The sequence below is a fragment of the Exophiala viscosa genome (assembly GCF_022695815.1).
Source record: "Exophiala viscosa unplaced genomic scaffold EDD37scaffold_1, whole genome shotgun sequence".
Lineage (NCBI taxonomy): Eukaryota > Fungi > Ascomycota > Eurotiomycetes > Chaetothyriales > Herpotrichiellaceae > Exophiala > Exophiala viscosa.
In genome coordinates, this window is record NW_026944353.1 from 521,427 (window position 1) to 540,685 (window position 19,259).

The 19,259-nt window shown below is 51.7% G+C and overlaps 11 protein-coding genes across 11 annotated transcripts; 7 read left to right on the forward strand and 4 right to left on the reverse strand.

Moving 5' to 3' along the window:
- The first annotated feature begins 79 nt into the window (after positions 1–79).
- On the forward strand, positions 80–1,150 carry EDD37DRAFT_11391 (uncharacterized protein). The gene is made up of 2 exons (XM_062809252.1): positions 80–310; positions 391–1,150. Exons 1-2 carry the CDS (start codon positions 252–254, stop codon positions 1,067–1,069), a joined length of 738 nt encoding a protein of 245 aa, XP_062674419.1. The 5' UTR covers positions 80–251; the 3' UTR covers positions 1,070–1,150.
- Positions 1,083–2,146, reverse strand: EDD37DRAFT_11378 (protein-S-isoprenylcysteine O-methyltransferase). The gene is made up of 2 exons (XM_062809248.1): positions 1,240–2,146; positions 1,083–1,184 (listed from the first exon to the last, which is right to left on the reverse strand). Exons 1-2 carry the CDS (start codon positions 2,012–2,014, stop codon positions 1,096–1,098), a joined length of 864 nt encoding a protein of 287 aa, XP_062674420.1. The 5' UTR covers positions 2,015–2,146; the 3' UTR covers positions 1,083–1,095.
- Positions 2,147–2,383: 237 nt separating this feature from the next.
- EDD37DRAFT_644328 (uncharacterized protein) lies at positions 2,384–3,137 on the forward strand (the record flags this gene model as incomplete). Its single annotated transcript, XM_062817496.1, has 2 exons — positions 2,384–2,544; positions 3,038–3,137. 2 exons carry the CDS (start codon positions 2,384–2,386, stop codon positions 3,135–3,137), a joined length of 261 nt encoding a protein of 86 aa, XP_062674421.1.
- Positions 2,871–4,169, reverse strand: EDD37DRAFT_11417 (uncharacterized protein). Its single transcript, XM_062809253.1, has 3 exons — positions 3,695–4,169; positions 3,316–3,638; positions 2,871–3,262 (listed from the first exon to the last, which is right to left on the reverse strand). Exons 1-3 carry the CDS (start codon positions 4,052–4,054, stop codon positions 3,160–3,162), a joined length of 786 nt encoding a protein of 261 aa, XP_062674422.1. The 5' UTR covers positions 4,055–4,169; the 3' UTR covers positions 2,871–3,159.
- A 376-nt stretch (positions 4,170–4,545) lies between these two features.
- EDD37DRAFT_644330 (elongator complex protein 3) lies at positions 4,546–6,273 on the forward strand (the record flags this gene model as incomplete). The annotated part of the gene is made up of 1 exon (XM_062817497.1): positions 4,546–6,273. One exon carries the CDS (start codon positions 4,546–4,548, stop codon positions 6,271–6,273), a length of 1,728 nt encoding a protein of 575 aa, XP_062674423.1.
- An 825-nt stretch (positions 6,274–7,098) lies between these two features.
- EDD37DRAFT_11437 (uroporphyrin-III C-methyltransferase) lies at positions 7,099–9,177 on the forward strand. The gene has a single exon (XM_062809256.1). The coding sequence runs from the start codon at positions 7,325–7,327 to the stop codon at positions 9,047–9,049; it is 1,725 nt and encodes a 574-aa protein (XP_062674424.1). The 5' UTR covers positions 7,099–7,324; the 3' UTR covers positions 9,050–9,177.
- Positions 9,178–10,034, forward strand: EDD37DRAFT_11458 (uncharacterized protein). Its single transcript, XM_062809259.1, has 2 exons — positions 9,178–9,959; positions 10,013–10,034. Exon 1 carries the CDS (start codon positions 9,305–9,307, stop codon positions 9,860–9,862), a length of 558 nt encoding a protein of 185 aa, XP_062674425.1. The 5' UTR covers positions 9,178–9,304; the 3' UTR covers positions 9,863–9,959; positions 10,013–10,034.
- A 534-nt stretch (positions 10,035–10,568) lies between these two features.
- Positions 10,569–12,038, reverse strand: EDD37DRAFT_11480 (uncharacterized protein). The gene is made up of 2 exons (XM_062809265.1): positions 11,723–12,038; positions 10,569–11,669 (listed from the first exon to the last, which is right to left on the reverse strand). Exons 1-2 carry the CDS (start codon positions 11,739–11,741, stop codon positions 10,627–10,629), a joined length of 1,062 nt encoding a protein of 353 aa, XP_062674426.1. The 5' UTR covers positions 11,742–12,038; the 3' UTR covers positions 10,569–10,626.
- On the forward strand, positions 11,945–13,542 carry EDD37DRAFT_11461 (15-hydroxyprostaglandin dehydrogenase). The gene is made up of 2 exons (XM_062809261.1): positions 11,945–13,065; positions 13,120–13,542. The coding sequence occupies exons 1-2, from the start codon at positions 12,336–12,338 to the stop codon at positions 13,485–13,487; spliced, it is 1,098 nt and encodes a 365-aa protein (XP_062674427.1). The 5' UTR covers positions 11,945–12,335; the 3' UTR covers positions 13,488–13,542.
- EDD37DRAFT_11453 (uncharacterized protein) lies at positions 13,543–14,902 on the reverse strand. The gene is made up of 2 exons (XM_062809258.1): positions 14,807–14,902; positions 13,543–14,755 (listed from the first exon to the last, which is right to left on the reverse strand). Exon 2 carries the CDS (start codon positions 14,633–14,635, stop codon positions 13,598–13,600), a length of 1,038 nt encoding a protein of 345 aa, XP_062674428.1. The 5' UTR covers positions 14,636–14,755; positions 14,807–14,902; the 3' UTR covers positions 13,543–13,597.
- Positions 14,903–16,513: 1,611 nt separating this feature from the next.
- Positions 16,514–19,200, forward strand: EDD37DRAFT_614657 (L-ascorbate oxidase). Its single transcript, XM_062815549.1, has 7 exons — positions 16,514–16,630; positions 16,690–17,207; positions 17,265–17,518; positions 17,587–18,252; positions 18,318–18,581; positions 18,638–18,843; positions 18,897–19,200. Exons 2-7 carry the CDS (start codon positions 16,932–16,934, stop codon positions 19,061–19,063), a joined length of 1,833 nt encoding a protein of 610 aa, XP_062674429.1. The 5' UTR covers positions 16,514–16,630; positions 16,690–16,931; the 3' UTR covers positions 19,064–19,200.
- Positions 19,201–19,259: the final 59 nt, after the last annotated feature.

Sequence of the window (19,259 nt, forward strand, 5' to 3'; positions counted from 1 at the left end):
GTTCAAGTCGGCCGTCACCTTTGCCTTTCTAGCCTCCCTAGGTAAAGACCCTTCCGTTCCCTTGACTCCTACGCGTCGCGGCGCGCGAATGAGGGGCGCCATGTCTATAAGCTAGCCATTGCTACTGCACCCGCTACTCGTCGTTTCCATCCACGTCACCAGCGTCATTTCTTACACAAATTGTATGATCGGCACGCTGCAGTGATTCTACCATCGTGTACTACTTCTACACGTACGGCCACAAATGCGACATGGACAAACAAAAGAAAACCATCCATGCTTTGTCCCTGCCATATCCAGACAATCAATGGTACACTATTGCCCACGAATTCTCTGCACATGCTATTACAAGGTGGGCGCCCGCGGAACCATACACTAATTTTCCAACAGGCCGCATGTATCTGCAGGCCACGAACAGGCCATCCTCGCCCTTCTATTACCTCTCCTACAACCGATTGGCAATTTCAGACGCGAGCATGTTGCACGGTCAAAAGGCAAAGGAAGAGCTGGAAAGCCGAAGAAGATCATACACACTGAGGCGATGCCAGAGTGGATGCCCGAGATCTACGACCACCTCACCATAGGATTCAACAGCACAGTGCGAAGGCTAGAGTCTTTGGCTCAAAGCCGCAAGCCTGCCATACTATCCCAGGAAACAGGCAATGAAGAGCCACCACACCCGGGCCCAAAACTTTCAGTCGTATTTGCGTGCCGACAAACCCTGCCCGACATTATGACCTCCACGATACCGTTGCTGCTAGCAACCTCCTCTCCCAAAACCACACGTGCCCGTTTGGTAGAATTGTCTAAGCAGTCTGAAGCGAAGCTAGCACAAGCGTTGAACCAACCACGACTCGGGGTGCTTGGTCTGGAACAGAACGCTCAAGAGTTTGAGACTCTGGTGCAGTTCGTGACGGAGAATATTGAGGCTGCTGAGGTGCCTTGGTTGGAACACGCTGCAAGCACTCCATATCTCCCAGTGAATATCGAAACAGTCGAGACAACCGCCAAAGCGAAGCCGGACTCAACGGCTCCGGCACAGAAGAGGAAGAGGACAGACGAAGGTTGAGCATGGTTGCAATGTTCCAACATCCTTCACGGAATGAAGGGGATCCGAACAGGAACGCGCTCGCGATAATCCAGATAACTTTGGCCAAAGAAAGAGACAAGGTGACGCTCTTCATCTGGATCTGTATATCAGCAATGACCATTTCCAAAAAGCACGGCGTGGTCACTCACGCCTGATTCGGGTACTGAAGAATTTCCACAGCACAACTGCATATGCAACAAAGCAAGTGCAGTTCCCAAGCAGTACCTGCGTCCCGAGTCCCCACCAGAAAAAGCCAAAGTAGGCGGGATGTCGAGAAAAGCTGTAGACACCGTCTGTCACCAGGACATGGTCTGCCCGCTTGGTCCACTGCACGATGTGGTTGAAGCTGGTCTTTGCTTCTCGCATGGCAGCACTTCTAACAAGCTGACCGACTACCACCGATGCCAAACCAATACCAACGGTCAGGGTAGCCGGTATTGTTGGAAAGACGGAGGGCGCATGGAAAGGGAGAGTCAGCCATTGGGGCTTGTAGTCCGACTGAAGCCAGTGTCGGGTAAGCAGTTCCAGCATCGCAGCCGTATGAGCCGCTGCATAGGCCATTCCATTGGACAGCAACAGATAGGACGAGATCGAAGCGTCAGGAGGGTTGTACCTGGCTGTCATATCGAATTCCAGATAGTGAAACAGTGCGAGGATGGCTACGAAACATGGCGCCCTCCATAGACCGTAGCCCCAATAGAGCAATTCTATCGTTAGGAGTAGGCAAGATCCCACTGCGATTCCTAGTGCAAACGCCCGGATAGAGATGCCTGAGAGAGATCGTCGCCCTCCAGGCAAGTAAGCTGGGGGTATGTACGAGGTTGGCGGATATGCCGCCGCGCCATTTTGCTGGTGAAGTTCAATTCGATCGCGTGGGAATTCGTGAACGATGCCTGGAGATCCTGAATCAGAGGAATCGGACATTTTCCCTCTGTGATCTCAAGATTAGGAAGCTAGTATGCAGAGCTTGGAGCGAGATCCAACGGTCGACAAACGCATAATGCTTTTCGCTACCTGAAAGAAAAAATGAGTGAATCAAGGAGATGGCAAGGCGAGATGCATAACTTGAAGAACAATATTAAGGTGAACTTCCACACGTCAACTCTCCCGCGACGTGACGCCTGTTCACGGACCGTGGCTTGTGCAACAAAGTTTCCCCGATCCGAACTATACTTAGGTCTACGATGCTGAATCCTCTGGCTGCCTTGTGGATACCTGAAGTACGTAGTGGTATGGCAGAGGTAGCAAGGCCACCTTTCTTTCGTTCTGCAACTTCTGACACTAAGAATCAGAATGATCACGAATCCAGAATGGGAGAAAGCCCAACGAGGCGAGCTCTACCACGCCTTCATTCCCGAACTCATCGCTGCACGAGATCTGTGCAAAGAGGCCACCAACCGATTCAACGCCTCTACTGACCTGACTCGTCGACGCCAGGTGGAATTATGGAGAGCGTATGAAGCCCACGGCTACTCTTGTACATATTCTTGACAATACATACACAGTATAACCAACGATACGCGGCCCCTTCCACCTGTCCAGTCCACTCCTGAAGCCGACGACCAGATTCTGTCAAGGAGCCGTTGATAGGCGCACCCATTCAAGCTGAGTACGGCTTCAATATCATCGTTGGTGAAGGATCGCAGCTCAACGTCAATTCCGCCTTCGTCGATACCTGTCCGATGGTATTGGCGCGAGGACGCTCGTAGGGCCGAATTGCAGCTTCCACTCCGCCAGCCACCCGCTCCATCTGGCCGTGAGGAATGGCACTGAAGGTCCTGAGCTGGGTAAGCCGATCACTATCGGCGACGACTGTTGGCTTGGTGGAAATGTTATCGTGCTACCTGGCATAACGTTTGGGAAAGGCAGCACCCTTGGCGATGGCAGTGTCGTTACCAAGGTAGTCAGACTGTCTCCTCTTGATACACCCATCTGACTCTTGCACAGGACGTTTCCAATCGATCCTTCATCCGATGTTGCAGCGCCATTGGAACAGGGAGCGACTCAGGGTGCTGAGACCGTCATGAGGAACGCTGCCGAGAAGTAGACCTTGCTACCGGGTCTGGTCGTCACGTCCATTTCTCATAATCGGGAAAGTAGCGGTCATGAATCCTGTCTGCATACTCAATGACGTGAGGGAAGCTCTTGACAAGCTTCTTTGAGTCCGGTGCGCTGCAATCACGACTTGAGTAAGCAGATCAGTAAATGTGGAGAAAAATGCACACCTTTCGCTGACAAGCACAGAAACAATGAAGCCAAAGAGTGTGGCATCAGCCTCTGTGGGCGCCGCGTTACCCAAGCACCACACTGGTTGTTCAGTCGTCATTGGGCCGAATCTTTCTTTCAACATATCGTCAAAAGACTGCCAGATTTCTGTCTTGAGTACTCGAATCTCCTCGTCGCTCAACCGCCCGACGCCCTGACCATGCAAGGTCTGTGTGATACTTCGGTGAATAACGTAGCCTACCATGACGCGGAGAGGATATGGCATAGACGACAAAGCCATTTCACGCTGTACATAGAAATTATCGATCCATCTCTCGCGCGTCTGCCAGATGTCAGTATTTGTACCTGTCGAAAAGTCTCGTGAATAAAAGTACTGACATGATAGAAATATAGCTTGTCCTCCAACAGAGCTCGAACCGCAAGATCATGGAGGCGCTGCTCCGGGGCGAGATTGCCGTTCAAGTCTGGCAAATAGCCCATGCTTCGCAACCGTTGAATGATGAAAGTCGAGTCACCAAACAAAGATGGGCCTGCTGAGGCGTCTGCCAGAAGCGGGCTGAGGTCGACATAAGGAATCTTGCCTTTTGGTCCATATTTGGGGGCTCCACCTTCGACGGTGTAGGGAAGTCCAGCTTGACGACAGCGAAATTCCACCTTTGTGACGAAGGGCGACCATGTGTATTTCCCCTTCTCAAGCCACCCCCGGAAAAGGGTCAAGTTTGAGGGTTTGGTAGTCATGGCTGGCAATACAAGACACGATGAAGAGCAGAGAACGATTCGCGAGCGAGGTGCAAACAGAATACTTACATAGAGCAATAGCGAGTCTGGAGGCTCATATAATGCATATTGTCTGTTGCGGCGGCTCCGATTTCACAAGAGCCGGCCCGGCTCGGTTGAAAACCAAACCGACTGCGGAGACACACATCTGGCTTTGGCGCGCACGGCGCTTTGTGCCAATAATCAAGACGTCAATCTGCTAGATCAGACAACGTGATCCAGGTTTGATTCCTTGGACTAAGCAGCTGGATTGAATGGAGGCAAGCTCGAAATAACACGGTCGGTGTTGGTGTTGTTATTGTCTGAGGTCATGACGGGAACGCCGTCAAATTGGTTGCGAATGACGCCAAGAGCTTATCTAATCGCCACGTGATATCGAGATTTCTATGACTTCGAAAACTTACATCCTCTCGCCTCGTTCTCACCATATCGACCCGAAAGACTATGTCATCATGGCGACCGAGACGGTGATCAGGACAAAGGTCAAGACCGGAAAACATGAAAATCTGGCACCGGAGAATGTGCGGTTCATGCAGGCATGCAACGACATCGCCAGAGCCTTGATTCAAGAATACGAGGCTAGTTTCGATGACAGCAAACCGAAGAAAGACATCAACCTCAATCGTTTACGGGGTGACGTCGCCAAAAAGCACCGACTCAGTACCCAGCCACCGTTGACAGGCATCCTCGCGGCGGTTCCTGAGAACTATAAAAAGGCCCTCTTACCGAGACTGATTGCTAAGCCCGTGCGAAGTGCCAGCGGTATTGTGGTAGTTGCTGTCATGAGTAAACCTCATCGCTGCCCTCACATCGCTTGGACAGGACACGCTTGCGTGTATTGTCCTGGTGGCCCAGATTCCGACTTCGAATACTCCACACAATCTTACACCGGATATGAACCCACGTCTATGCGAGCCATCCGGGCCAGATACGACCCGTTTGAGCAGGCACGAGGACGAATCGATCAACTCAAATCTCTGGGACACAGCGTTGACAAAGTTGAATTCATCCTTATGGGTGGCACGTTCATGTCTCTCGACAAGGCATATCGTGACAACTTCGTTGCTCAATTGCACAACGCCCTCTCCGGATATCAGACAGATAACGTCGATGAAGCGGTTGCGGCTGGAGAAATGTCCAGCATCAAGTGCGTCGGCTTGACGATAGAGACTCGTCCGGATTTTGGCCAAATCGACCACCTATCTGACATGCTTCGGTATGGCTGTACTCGGCTCGAACTGGGTGTGCAGTCACTGTACGAAGATGTGGCAAGAGACTCGAACAGAGGTCACACGGTAGCAGCCGTTGTTGAGTCATTCAAGTTTTGCAAAGACGCAGGGTTCAAGGTGGTCTCACACATGATGCCCGATTTACCTAATGTTGGTATGGAGCGCGACATTTTCCAATTTGAAGAATACTTCGAAAATCCAGACTTCCGAACGGATGGCCTGAAGATCTACCCGACACTTGTTATTCGAGGTACTGGCCTATACGAACTTTGGCGGACAGGACGATTCAAGAACTATACTCCCAATGCTCTGGTCGACTTGGTCGCACGAATTTTGGCTCTAGTACCGCCTTGGACGAGGATCTACCGAGTCCAACGTGACATTCCCATGCCCCTCGTCACCTCCGGTGTCGAAAATGGCAACCTCAGGGAGTTGGCCCTCTCCCGCATGAAAGACTTTGGCACCACATCTCGAGACATTCGAACACGAGAAGTTGGTATAAACGAGGTGAAGAACAAAATCCGACCGTCGCAAGTGGAACTGGTCCGCAGAGACTATATGGCCAACGATGGCTGGGAGACCTTCCTAGCCTATGAGGATCCCAAGCAAGATATTTTGATTGGCATGTTAAGACTTCGGAAGTGCACAAAGGAGTACACTTTCCGGCCAGAACTCACAGGTCGACCAACCAGTATCGTCCGAGAACTGCATGTCTACGGCCTTGCCGTGCCTATTCATGGACGAGAGAAGAGCAGATTCCAGCACCAAGGGTATGGAACTCTGTTAATGAAGGAAGCTGAGAGGATCGCTCGCGACGAGCATGGCAGCGAGAAGTTGAGTGTTATTAGTGGCGTTGGCGTCAGAAGCTACTATGAGCGCCTTGGATACTCACTCGACGGTCCATACATGAGCAAGACGCTCAGTTTTGATGATGATGACGCGGAGGTATGAGCTTCCTGCTTGCAAGCGGATATCGACATGTTGCCGCGGAGAAGACCAGGCTGAGAAACCGATGGGTCAAAACGTTAGGCAAGGCATTCAATGAGCAGACTTCGACGTCAAGTCTGATGGGCTCAAAGAAGAGAGTGCTTGCCCCATTGTGACTGGCGAGGACATTGATGTGGCTGTAGCTGGGAATTGAGCAAATAATGGTGATTCTTCCTTGCCCGATACGGCTGCCAGATCTTGCGCAGTGAAGCCATCTGCCAAGTAGCAATTCTGCCACACTCTTACACGAACAAAAACACCTCCATAACACCAGGGTTCAAAATGGCAAAAAGATTGCAGCAGAGGAGCCCGATCATGCCTCGGTCTTGACGGATTCCCATTCTGAGATATATCTCAGCTTTTTCAAGCCCATTGAGGCCCCTCCCACCAACAACCCTTATTGAAAGAGACGTACTTATCAAGGGGGAATCTCAAAATACTTGTATGTGATTAAGCCACAAGGCTAGATTACCAAGTACCAAGCTGAGCCTCTACATTCGGTCAATTTCAGAGTACAAGTTCGGGAGAATAATATATGAACCACGAATTCTGGCGGGCAGAAATATTGCACCTTGGCGTCGAGGGGGATGGGGGCGTCGAGGGGGATGAGGTTCTGAAGTACTTCCACCACATCATACATGTATGGCATATTTATAACAGTATCGATGGTTGATACCGCCCGCAGACAAGGCTCCGCGGCCCCGCAATATTGGAGAATAGAAGGGTGTTATTGGCCAGCGATAAGGATAAGCCGATCCCTGCAAGCTCGCGTCATTGTCATTTTTTCTGTTTCTGCGTGGTTTCTCCAGATCTTCATCTGCCTTTCTCCGAGCATCTTCGCCAGCGCCACTGATATGGAGTGATCTTCCAATTCCAGTCTATCTACCTTTAATCTTCTCTTCTTTCTTTTCTTGTATGCATAGGCATGGCGTTGAGGTGCTGACCCGGAACACTCATTGAGATTATCACCCATAATAATTATTTTTGGACGCCACGAATCATCGCTGCTGTCGCCATGACTATTCCTGCCCTTTTGACGGCGCAAAGCTGCGTCGACCATGTGCATCTTGTCCTGGGCTCTGGACCACTTGCAGCATCCAGATGTGCCAAGTCGCTCGAAGTTGGTGCTCGGCCTGTGGTCGTGAGTCCAGAAGCGGACGACGTCCACTTCACATTGGCGAAAGCAATCGAGGATGGCCGAGTAAAATGGGTGCAGCGCGATTTTCAAGAGCAGGATCTGAGTACACTCGGAAGAGAGGAGGTGGATGGTTATGTCGATGCTGTGTTCGTCACATTGCCTTCCAAAGCACCAGAAAGCATCCACATTTCGCATCTCTGCAAGCGCATGCGCATACCCGTCAATGTGGTCGATGCTCCTCAACTTTGCACATTCACCCTGCTATCCACCTACTCAGATGGGCCTTTACAGATTGGGATTACGACCTCCGGCAACGGCTGCAAACTGTCCTCCCGCATACGGCGCGAAATCGCCTCTGCATTGCCACCAAAGTTTGGCCCGGCGGTGGAAAGGCTAGGAACAATGCGTAGGCGGATATGGGAGGAGGATTACAAATCGCAGAACATTACGGACGTGGCCGATGCCGAAGTTGAAGATGAGGAAGCTGCCGGTCAGAGACACACCTTCAACGCGCTCGTGAAGGAGGACGACAGAGACCCTGCAGTTCTCCGAACGCGCCGAATGAGATGGCTTTCTCAGATCTGCGAGTATTGGCCATTGAGTCGACTTGCAGCGATCACTGATGCGGATGTCTCGGCAATCCTTGGTGCGTACAAGGCCTCCGCACAGCCGCCTGCACCGGACTCAAATGAGCCATGCGACCTTGCTCCCGCTTTACCGGCCAAGAAAGGTACCATCACACTCGCTGGGTCTGGCCCCGGACATCCATCGTTATTGACCGTCGCCACTCGAAATGCAATCGAGAGCGCCCATTTCATCCTTGCCGACAAGCTCGTACCAGCCGAGATCCTTGACCTGATCCCACGCCGAACACCTGTACATATTGCGCGAAAGTTCCCGGGAAATGCAGATGCTGCCCAAGAAGAGCTCCTGCAACTTGGCCTGGACGCAATGAAACAAGGGAAAGATGTACTTCGCCTGAAACAGGGTGATCCATATTTGTATGGCCGTGGGGCTGAAGAGCTATCATTTTTCCGAGAACGAGGCTACGAAGTCCGGGTGATACCGGGCATCACAAGCGCTCTATCAGCACCTATGTTCGCAGAGATTCCTGTCACCCACAGAGCTGTGGCGGACCAAGTGGTTATCTGTACCGGCACCGGGCGAAAAGGCGCAGCTCCAGAGCCTCCCTCGTATCGCAAGAGTAAAACGGTGGTTTTCCTGATGGCTTTGCATAGACTGGAAAGTTTGGTCAAGACCTTGACAAGAGTGTCTGACGATCCGGAGACGACAACACCGCATGCTCGCAGGTTATGGCCTTCCAGCACTCCTTGTGCGGTGATAGAACGAGCAAGCTGTCCCGATCAAAGAGTGATCCGCTCTACGTTGGAGTATGTGTGTCAGGCGGTTGAAGAGGGGGGGTCAAGACCTCCAGGACTACTTGTGGTGGGCCACGCCTGTGAGGTGCTGCATAAGCCTGTCGAAGACAAGAGGTGGAACGTCGAAGAAGGGTATCGGAATCTAGACGCTGCTGGGTCTTCTGTTGGCGAACTGAACATTTTGAAGGAGTTGGAAAACGTGTCTGTGAAAAGCGACTGTTGACGTTTAGTCGACTTCCATCCACTTGCATGTCCAGGTCTTTTAGCGAAAGGAGTCGGCGGAAGGGACAGGCGAGATCGTGGAAATGAGAGCAGATATATCACTTGCAAAACCCGCTGTAAGCCGACAAGATCGTCTACGCAGGAGGAACTCGATATCTTTCACGCAGCTCAGCCTCGCACTGTACAGTTGTTGTTTGATTGCTACGTCTAGCAGATTTCCACGTCTGCTCCTGCCTTTTGTGCCTTTTCTTGTATCATGATGATGATTCTTCCCACCGCCGAGCTTACAATGTACGGAATGCCTTCCTCAGTAAGCGTAGCTGCCGTCAGAGAAGGTGTTGCCTATGACGCGTTGGCAACCTCGTCACCTCAATCATATCATGCTGTATGCGTGATGCCGACTACCTCTTGCTCCTTCCCTAGTGTACCTACCCAGTGTGTTGCTTCTTTCTTGCTCCTTCCTCGACGTTGCTTCCCTCTCCTATCAAGGAAGGACGCCCACCCACCCAAGTTTCCACTCCTTAAATATGCTGCTCTCCCTCTTCTTCCTCGATTCTTCTTCTTCATTCTTCCATATCATCCTGCTCAACCCAAGCCGTCTTCGAATGCCCTCCATCACCTGCATTGGTTCATGGCCATACAATCCTCCAGTCTTCCACATCTTTCCCTCATCATCTCGATCATCATCTCGATCATGTCCATCATGTCCATCATCTCCACCATCAACATCATCATCGTCACCTCCATCACCTCCATCAATACCACTTGCATCATCAACAACAACGACAACTTGCCTCATTCCACTTACCCTTGAGGTATGACTAGTACGCCATCCACGATGTCTTCACCATAGACTGCTCCAACAGTCAGCCCAGATCCCACGGCCTCTTTGTACGCCCCACGTGGACGAGGTATGTGCTATCAACTCCTTTGGGACAGCTTGTTGACCATCCTTGCTCGATAGTCTCCTCATGTCTCGAGGTTCCAACCTTCGGTTTCGTACCTTCCTTACCGCTCATCACAACAATACTGCTTGGAAGAAACATCTCGTTGTCAATACTCAGGTGAGGGATACCCTTCCGCTGGAGTTGGAGGAGGGGCATGACATGACTTGCTACCGACAAGGGTTCGAATCCCGTCAAGGCTCATGGGGGTATTGCTTAAAAGCGGTCAAGTCCACTTGATCTTACCGACGATCTGTCGGCCCTCACTCAGTCAATGTACTGACCCCTTATTTTCCATCGTCTCTAGGTCTCCTCGATCCGTTCAGCTTCCTCTGGGCCATTCGAAGTATGACATGTGTTGCAAGAGGGTGGTTTTCAGTCAATCAATTGGGTGCCTGCGTTGCTGACTGGTTGGTATTGGTGGTGTGTGGTTGTGTCTTGGATGTACTCCATACTGTCTGTGGAGATAATGTAGCTGCAATGACATTTCCCAACATGAGGAATGTGTTCCTAAGCTAAATCCACCAGAACTTCCCATCACCAAATCAAGCCGAGAGTGTATAATTCGATTTCTTCCTCAATGAATTTGGAGGTGTACCAATTCTTGTAATTCTCACGCTATTGTCCTGTAGGCTCACATTCCTTCCTCAACTGTGGTCTTGAAGGCTCGTTGCAAAGTTTCATCCTTGTGTGGCCTCCGGTGCGGCCGCGGTTTTCTTTCTGTCGTGCATACTTTCTGCACGTGATATTGCGGATGCAGCGCATTTCGAGCTCCTTCATGAGCCCAGCGATTATGGACGTCGGTGGAATGACCCGGAACCAACTGAAGATGCACTCTGACACCAAAATCGCTAAGCGCCCTAATCATGGCATTGGCATGCCTCATCGGTGACCGGGGGCCTGGCTCTCTGCCAGAAAGCCAGCACGTATCGATGGAGTCCAAGACCTTCCGATCATCTGTGAATATATTCACTACCTTTGGCATCGGCCATGAATCATTAGCTGCCTGGCGCTCTCTTCCGTCCATCAATCCCGGCATTTCATTCGTGGCACTGTTGACAACAGTCACGGAGATGCGCTTGCACTGGTCGACGGCCATTGCCAAAGCTTGCGCCACGGCAAGCATTTCACCATCTCCGATTCTATGCACATTGCGTGCCACAAAGCAGCTTTGCCACCATGTGGTAGCAAAATCTCGATCACTGGGTTTGCTATTGTCGAGACGACGGTGTACAACGCAGAAGCCGCAGCCTGCAAGCTTAACCGCATAAGCCACCTTATGACTCGGGAGGGAAGCATCTGTCCAGAACGACCATTCGTATGGTGGTAAGTGAGGCTGGAGACGAGCTGCTGTTTGGGAGCTGAGAAGAGCGTTCTCCCGCGGTACGATGGTCACCAAGGGCCTTGCTGGGTGTCGCAGCTGTATTTCCGCGACAGGCTGTAGGACTTCTATGCTCCCGGAGTTCTCATGCTGTATCTCCTGCACCGCTTGTTCTTGGTCTCGGGGAGAATTCTCGAAGACCGCGAGCTCTTGAGACAGGTGGTGTTTGTCGTCAACCATGATTGCTGGTCTGGAGAGGTGGAAGTGAATTATTGTTTGATATGAAATGATCCATGGTGAGTGAACATATATATATCTGCCTATCGCCAGGTCCTGAGGACCTGGCTCGTGTAAGACTCCGGTGAATCAGTGGTGAGGACCATCGCGCAGGCGCCAACGATGGACAAACCATGGTTGATGATAGACATGAACTCTGGTGGCTCAGAGGTGAGGACCTTCCCCAAGGCGCCGATAATAGGTCAACCATGGTTATGTTCGTCGACAACGACAACGTGAAAAGACCGAGGAGGTGCGATGAGAAGGGTCCGAGTTTCAAACTTGTTGCGTTACTCAAGAATATTGATTGCAGTGGTGTGCCAGATGATCAAGATATCGAAGCTTCGCCCGACGTGTCAACGGAAACCATCCGAATTGGGGGCCGAAATCAAAATTTACGTGTTTGGTCGGCGTACAACGATCCTATTTCAATCACAAGCGGTTTCGTTCTCCAGATACAAGCAAAAGTACCTGATTAACTGACCAATGCGTGCCGTCGTTCACTCAAGACGATGAAACCTGTTGACCCCTAACCTTGATTGATGGGCCGTCCAGATCGTTCCTTGTCGCCAGCTGCAAGATGCCTCGGCTAATCTATCGCCAAAGGATTCTCACCATGCTTCTTCTGATGTCTCCCTTTCAAACATGGGCACCAAGCTTCCTGCTGTCGATACCACCTACGATGTAACCCTAGAACATCATCCTGTACGATTCTCCACTGGAGGTCCTTGCATCGGAGCGTGACTATGAATGATCCGGCGCCAGGGATTATCCCGTTTGACTCGACTGTGATACACTCAGATTCAGTTGACTGTTCGAAGCCCATCAACAGAAGCAATCTAAAGGGGAAGGCTATTGTAATCACCGGCGGCGCCAGCGGCTTTGGAAAGGCCTGCTTCGAAGAATGGGCCAGCCATGGAGCCAACATCATTATTGGCGATATCAATGACAAAGCCGGAACCGAACTCGTGGCTCGAATGCGAGCTTCAACGAACAATCCCAACCACCATTTCATTCATCTCGACGTCACGGACTGGCCAAGTCAAGCTTCTTTCTTCAAGCAAGCAGCTAGCCTCAGTCCCCATGGTGGCATCGATTGTGTGATGGCCAATGCTGGCGTTGCCATTGCACCAGAAAATGCGGGCTTCGAGGAGCCGCCCGACTATTCGACGATGGACAGTCCAGCTGCGCCGCCAATGAGGACGCTGGACACCAATCTCAACGGGGTCATGTACACGACGAATCTTGCCCTTTCTTACCTCAGCAGGAATCCTGGCAGTGAGAGATGTCAGATTGGTAAAGACACTGCAACGCGGGATCGGCATTTGATACTGGTGTCCTCGATTGCAGGTCTCGCGAGTCTGCCGTCGCAACCGATATATGCGGCTGCGAAGCATGGCGTTGTAGGGCTTTTCCGGGCTCTCAGAGTGACAACACCTATCAAGCATGGTATCAGGATCAATATGATTAACCCATGTAAGTACATGCGCTGCCTTACAGGTATGAATGATGTGCTGATATATCCTGCAGACTTCGTCGACACCCCAATATTGGGTCCAATGGGAGCTGTAGTGCTAGCCGGCGGTGGCATGGCTACGGTTCCCGATGTCGTTGAGGCAACGACTCGCCTTGTCGCTGATCAGGGCATCATCGGACGCGCTCTGGCTATAGGGTCCAAGACGTCTGCGGAGGATGCGAGAGCCATGGGTCTCGAGCTGCAGACTAAGGATCAAGCTGTGTGGGATGTCCATGCCGATGACTTTGCACAGTCGGATCTATTTGTTCGAAGGATTATCGGAGTGACGAACCTGATCACCCAAGCGAAAGGATGGGCTGGCTTCGTTAGTGACGTGGCTAGGAAGGTGTCTGGTGCTACGTGGAAAGCCCTGGGATACTAAGAAGCTCGGTGTCGAGCACCAACTTATTAAGTTTGAGGGAATGACTAGCCACTATATACAATACCACATCCCCTGCGGGTCAACAACCTGTCACATCGCATCAACATCATCTACAACCAGACCGATGTCATGTTCGGGCCACTCAGGTAGACATTGATCTGCATGGCCTGGAGCTCGCCATTGTAATACTGGAGCACTTCGAGGGTGTCACCGGTGGAACCAGTGGGATAGAGCAGCGGCATAGTTCCCTCGGCTTCCTTCGCGGTCCACCACACCTGCTGCGCTTCCTGTGCATCGGTCATGGTGTTCGGAATGAAGGCCGAAACGTTACCGTAGCCGTAGACCTTGCCTGGAACAATGCCGCTGGTCAGGACGAAGCCCAACTCCTCATCGATAACCAAGGCCACTCGTGCGTTCTCGTCAGTAGGATGTGAAGAGGGCCAGTTGCAACCGAGTGGAGTGGTCGAACCGTTTCCATCCGGACCAGGATCGATGACTCTCCAGCCCAGTTCCGTGAATTGGCAGTCGTCGGCGACATCGACCTCGAAGGAGGAGCTTACTGCGAACAGGGCCTGGCTGAGTTCCCATAGTGTCTCTCGGCTTGGGTTTGTCCGATTAGCTGGCGGCGACATCAGTGCTGCGTAGTTCGTGGGGAGTTCCTCGGCCGAGAACGAGAAGCCGTGGTCGCCGCGGTTGCGGTTGATGAACAATTCCATCTCGGTGATCATCTGGTCGACCACGGCGATGCGGCCTCGAAGGACGTTTTGCACCGCGTCGTTGCCTTCGCTAATGTCCAGGGCAAAGTACGCTGTGCAATTGGTCGTATCGATTGCCAGCAGGCTGGGTGGGCCTGCCTTGGTGATGGTGCGCCATGAAGTCATCATGCCGACCGCTGCTGCATGCGAGTTCTCCGTCGCCACGTAGGACGTCGCCATGGGTAGGGTGTAAGGGTTGTGCGCCACCATGGAATCCAGGATCTCGGTGACGAGGGCCGTCATGGAGTCCCGAGTGCATTCACCGGTCGATGCACCTCGTTCGACCAGAGCAGGGGCAGTTGGCAGATATCTAGATGCTCCACCCATGGCGAACACGGCCACCGCGAGGCCTAGAGATAGGCGCATCATACTGGATGAGCTCGGAATGTGCATGGTGACTTACAAACTGTAAGAAGAGAGAGCCTGTTGATATCAGGACGATGCTTCCTGTAACGTGTTAGACGGCAAAGGCCACCATTTTATACCCCAGGTTTCTACATGAGGTCCCGCGTGCTGCTCATAATGAGCACTACATGGTGGTCCGTAGGACTGCTCGTTCCTTACAGGTCGCCATAAAATTTCTGATCACGAACAAGGCCGTATAGCTCGGCTCGTTCGTGTCGGCTCCACGATAGGCTCCAGTATTTGAAGCGCAGTACTATGAGTCTCTTGCTGCATTCGATCAAGTGATAGTTGAGGCACCAGAGTGACCTTGTGTCTGGTGTGAAAATTTAGGAATGAAGATGCTTTGCGTCACCCCGCATCTCGGATCGAGATATGCCTAGTATTGCGGAGGGGATGACAAAAGTCCAGGCAGGTTGAAGCGGGCACCGAAGTCCCCGGCTGTCGGCGCGACGCGCAAGCTGGTCGAATCTGCATGTCTTCATCCGAACGTTTTAGCCCTAGACAGGGAAGATTTCTTCAATTTTTCCGTAGTTTACGTACGACGATAGCTAGCGAGGCAGTAAGTCCTCGGGACCACTTCCCCGTGGGGAGAAGATACTGTTTCCCACTCATTTTCAAGCAGCTACGAGTGCCGATATCGACGTCCGGGCAAGATGATCGACAAGTATCTCAGCCAACGCAGTCCCTGTAAGGTACCTGAACTCGCTTCCTGATTAGCCATTTGGTTTCTTTGTCTTGTTCTCCGCCCAACCACGACCACTGTTCTCCACAGTATCAGCATCGAGGGGCAAAACAAGCGAGAGCAGTTTCTTCGATCTCCGTGGTTAGTGGCTTCTTGAGGTGCCACGTTCTCGGCTCGTGGGGTGTTCGGGGCAAGAACTCGCCTTGTGAGTGACCAGCGTCGATGTGGGCAGGTATTGGTGCCGGACCCGTGGTGGCACTGTTGGGCGATGCTCGGCGCTGCAAGCACTGTTTTTTCCCCGGGGAAAAGCAGCGGAGGACATTGCAACCACGGTGCTCATCTCTCGGCCCATGGTGCAGAACAGTAGTGAGTATATTACTGTCCACCCGAGTAGTGGCCACGTCGTCTCAACTTGGGTACTCGGAAAACCTGGTAAACGAGTATGGCCGCAGTCCTGCTTGAGACGGTGTGCCGTAGGCGAGAAGATTGACGAGCTGTCCTGTTTGTTGGAGATGAGGCCGACAACATGACGCAGCCTTATGCGCGTATATCAAACGACACAAGCAGCTCCATGTACGGTATCACAGCCATGATGCGAAGGCTTGCCTCCATGGTCCTGCCATACACCTCCTGCTGTAGCGAGAATGTATCGAACGTGCCAAGATCAGCACTTTATTGACCCCGTATCATGTCCGGAGACCCAGTCGACAGGTTTGTGATATGAGCCGTTATATCGATTCCATCACCTGGTGAATCGGTACCGATGGAAGTTGGCCATCTGGCGAATGTGAGAGTCGAGACCTGAAAGTTACCTCGCATCAATCCCATCAGCTTCACATACTGTATAGTATGTTTCAAGAAGGACTATCGAAAGAATGCCTGCAGGCATGACAACAACTTATCTCCGGTAGGTACGCCAGCTGCCTATCGTGCCCATGGTAGACTTTAGGCGGGCAGGTTTCAGAACACCCCTGCAGGCTCGCAAGGCTCGCAAGATTGATCGTGATGGCTTCTGGACTTACTAGAGGTCAGTGCGGCTCCGCCCGTGGGCTTTTGCCGTTTGTGGAGACGCCATTTTCGATATTCCGCTTGAGGCACAATGCAACGCTCGCGTATTGGATGTGCACAGACAGTTTACTAATAGTCTACAACATAGGCGAAGATGGCCGCCTAGCTGCATTGGCCCCCAGTTCCAGTTGGCACTTATTGGAAATACTCTATCCTTGGAACATTTTCAAAGCTTATTTGCTTCTACATGGTGATGGGCGTCCCTACCGTCATGCTGAAGGAGAGAAGTTAAGGTTCGCATCCGTGTTTTTCGTGGATTTGCATTTATTTTCGGGGGGCCTGACCATCAAAGGTACCAGGTCCTCGCCCTAGCATACGAGCCCCGCCTGTAGCACCACTCAAATCCGCATGTACGGGAGGACCTCAGCCTTACCTTTGAGGTTGACAGGCTATTGATGGCACAGTCATTGAGGACCTACCAAGGATGACGGCATCAGAGCATGGCAACAGCTATGGTCTTAAAGACCAGGCCTCCCTTGTCCGGGGCCCTCATAAGGCGTCCGTTGGTCTTTTGTCTCATGCTCGACTTGATTCATGCGATCTTGCATGCCGCTTGTCGTCAACATGCTGGTACCGATCTTGCTTCAGATCTTGTTCCTGGCGCAGCAAGCAATTTCTGTTGTCCCCTGTGGCGGATATCGTCCGGACTATGAGCTCGTTGCTACAGCACAGAACATTACTATCAATTGCCAAACGCGGTATTCTGTCATATTCAATGGCACCACACCTGGACCGCCACTGTACATGAAGGAGAACTACACGACATGGGTCAGAGTCTGGAACAGAATACAGGATCAGAATCTCACTGTGGTACGTGACAGAAGACCGCCTCTGGCTGCATGTGATGGAAGCTGACGTTGGCGTCAGCATTGGCATGGCTTGAGTCAACGAACCTCTCCGTTCTCCGATGGTACACCGGAAGTCTCACAATGGCCTATCGCATCCAACGAGTACTTTGACTACGCAATCACGCCCGAGATAGGCGACGCTGGATCATACTTTTACCATTCTCACGTGGGATTCCAGGCAAATACCGCTCAAGGGGTGATTATTGTCGAAGACTTGGAATCCGTGCCATACAACTACAGTCAGGATACCAGCTTGTTGATCCAGGATTATTTGTAAGTAGCTTTCATTTGGCTGATGATTTGGCTGCACGGATACCTGACCAGCTTTTGACGCTCTGCAGTGCCAAGAATGACACCGTGATAGAGCAAGGCCTGGTCGCCAATCCGTTCAAATGGTCAGGCGAACCATATTCGATACAGATCAATGGCTTGAGCGGTAACTCTTCCTTCACGAATGCCTCCGATGCTTCTTGCACACCATATGTCATCAACGTGGCCCCAGGATCAACCTCCAGACTACGTTTTATTAGTGCCACCGCACTCTCGCTCGTCACACTCGGCATTGAAGATCATGAAAACCTGACAATCATCGAAGCAGACGGCGAGTATACGAAGCCATGGAGTACTGACCACCTTCAGCTCGGCAGTGGACAACGTTTTAGTGTTCTTTTCAAGGCGAAGACCCAGGCGGAACTTGAGGCGCTCAATAAGACGAGCTTTTGGATTCGTTATGAGAGTCGCGATCGGCCCACAAATGTCACTGGTTATGCTTTATTGCACTATAACACCAGTGGCTCTAGCCTTCCCTCCGACTTACCGTCGAACTCTCCGGTTACTCTTCCGCAAGACGTAAACAGCTGGGCGGAATACTCGCTCGAAGCGCTCAAACCACTCGAAGCGTTTCCAAAGCTTTCTGATGTCACGAGGACAGTCTACATCACCATGCAGCAGGTTATGAAGGTGGGTTCATATAAGAACGGTACAATCAATGGCACATTGCAATGGGAGTGAGTCGTCCTCTTGAAGGCCTGCCTATCCCCGGCATGTTGCTGACATGATTCCCAACTTGCAGAGAAGACGATCTCATCTGGCAAACGGAAGTGCGACAATCCAACAACAGCTTGCCATATCTGGTACAAGTGTACCTTACGGGCCAAACACCAAATTACACAGCCGCCATTGAGAATGGAGGCTGGGATCCGTACAGCAATGCTTTTCCCGCATTGCCTGGTGAGGTTCTCGACATTGTCTGGCTGAGTAACAACGGTCCGACGGGAGGCTGGGATTTCCATCCAATGCACGCTCATGGAAAGCATTATTTCGACTTAGGCTCTGGGTAAGTGATGCCTTTCCCAAATGGAGGCGCCAGTCTGCTCACTTAGTGCTTTGCAGGAACGGGACGTACAATGCCACTGCCAATGAGGTACGTTTCGGGAACTATACCCCAGCAAGGCGCGATACGACCATGCTTTACCGCTACGCGACTTCTGGCGTACCAGAGACCACCGCAGGATGGCGGGCGTGGCGTATAAGGATCACCGAGGACGATGTTGGCGCATGGATGATGCACTGCCATATATTGCAGCATATGATAATGGGTGAGCACTCTTTCCTTGACCTCGAAATTGTGGATGTTGACATCTCCTGCCAGGCATGCAGACAGTTTGGGTGTTTGGTAATACAAGCTCGATCCTGGCGAGATTTCCCACACAACCATATGTGAATGGCTATTTGAATTATGGAGGTGATGCATTTGGAAATGATACTTACGATCCGCTTGTCAATCTGTTTGCTTCTGAGAACCAGACGAAGATATGAACTCGCGGGGCGAAGTAGCCCGCCATCCATGTAATGACGAGCATGCATCATCTTTCCAAGAGCACATCAAAAGGGAGACATATAGCTAATAGACATTTTTGCTGCACTGAATGTGTTTGAGGAGGATAGAGGTGTCATGAGATCAGAGAGATACTGTAGGCGTATGGTGACAGACAGATAGGGGGTGAAGAACACC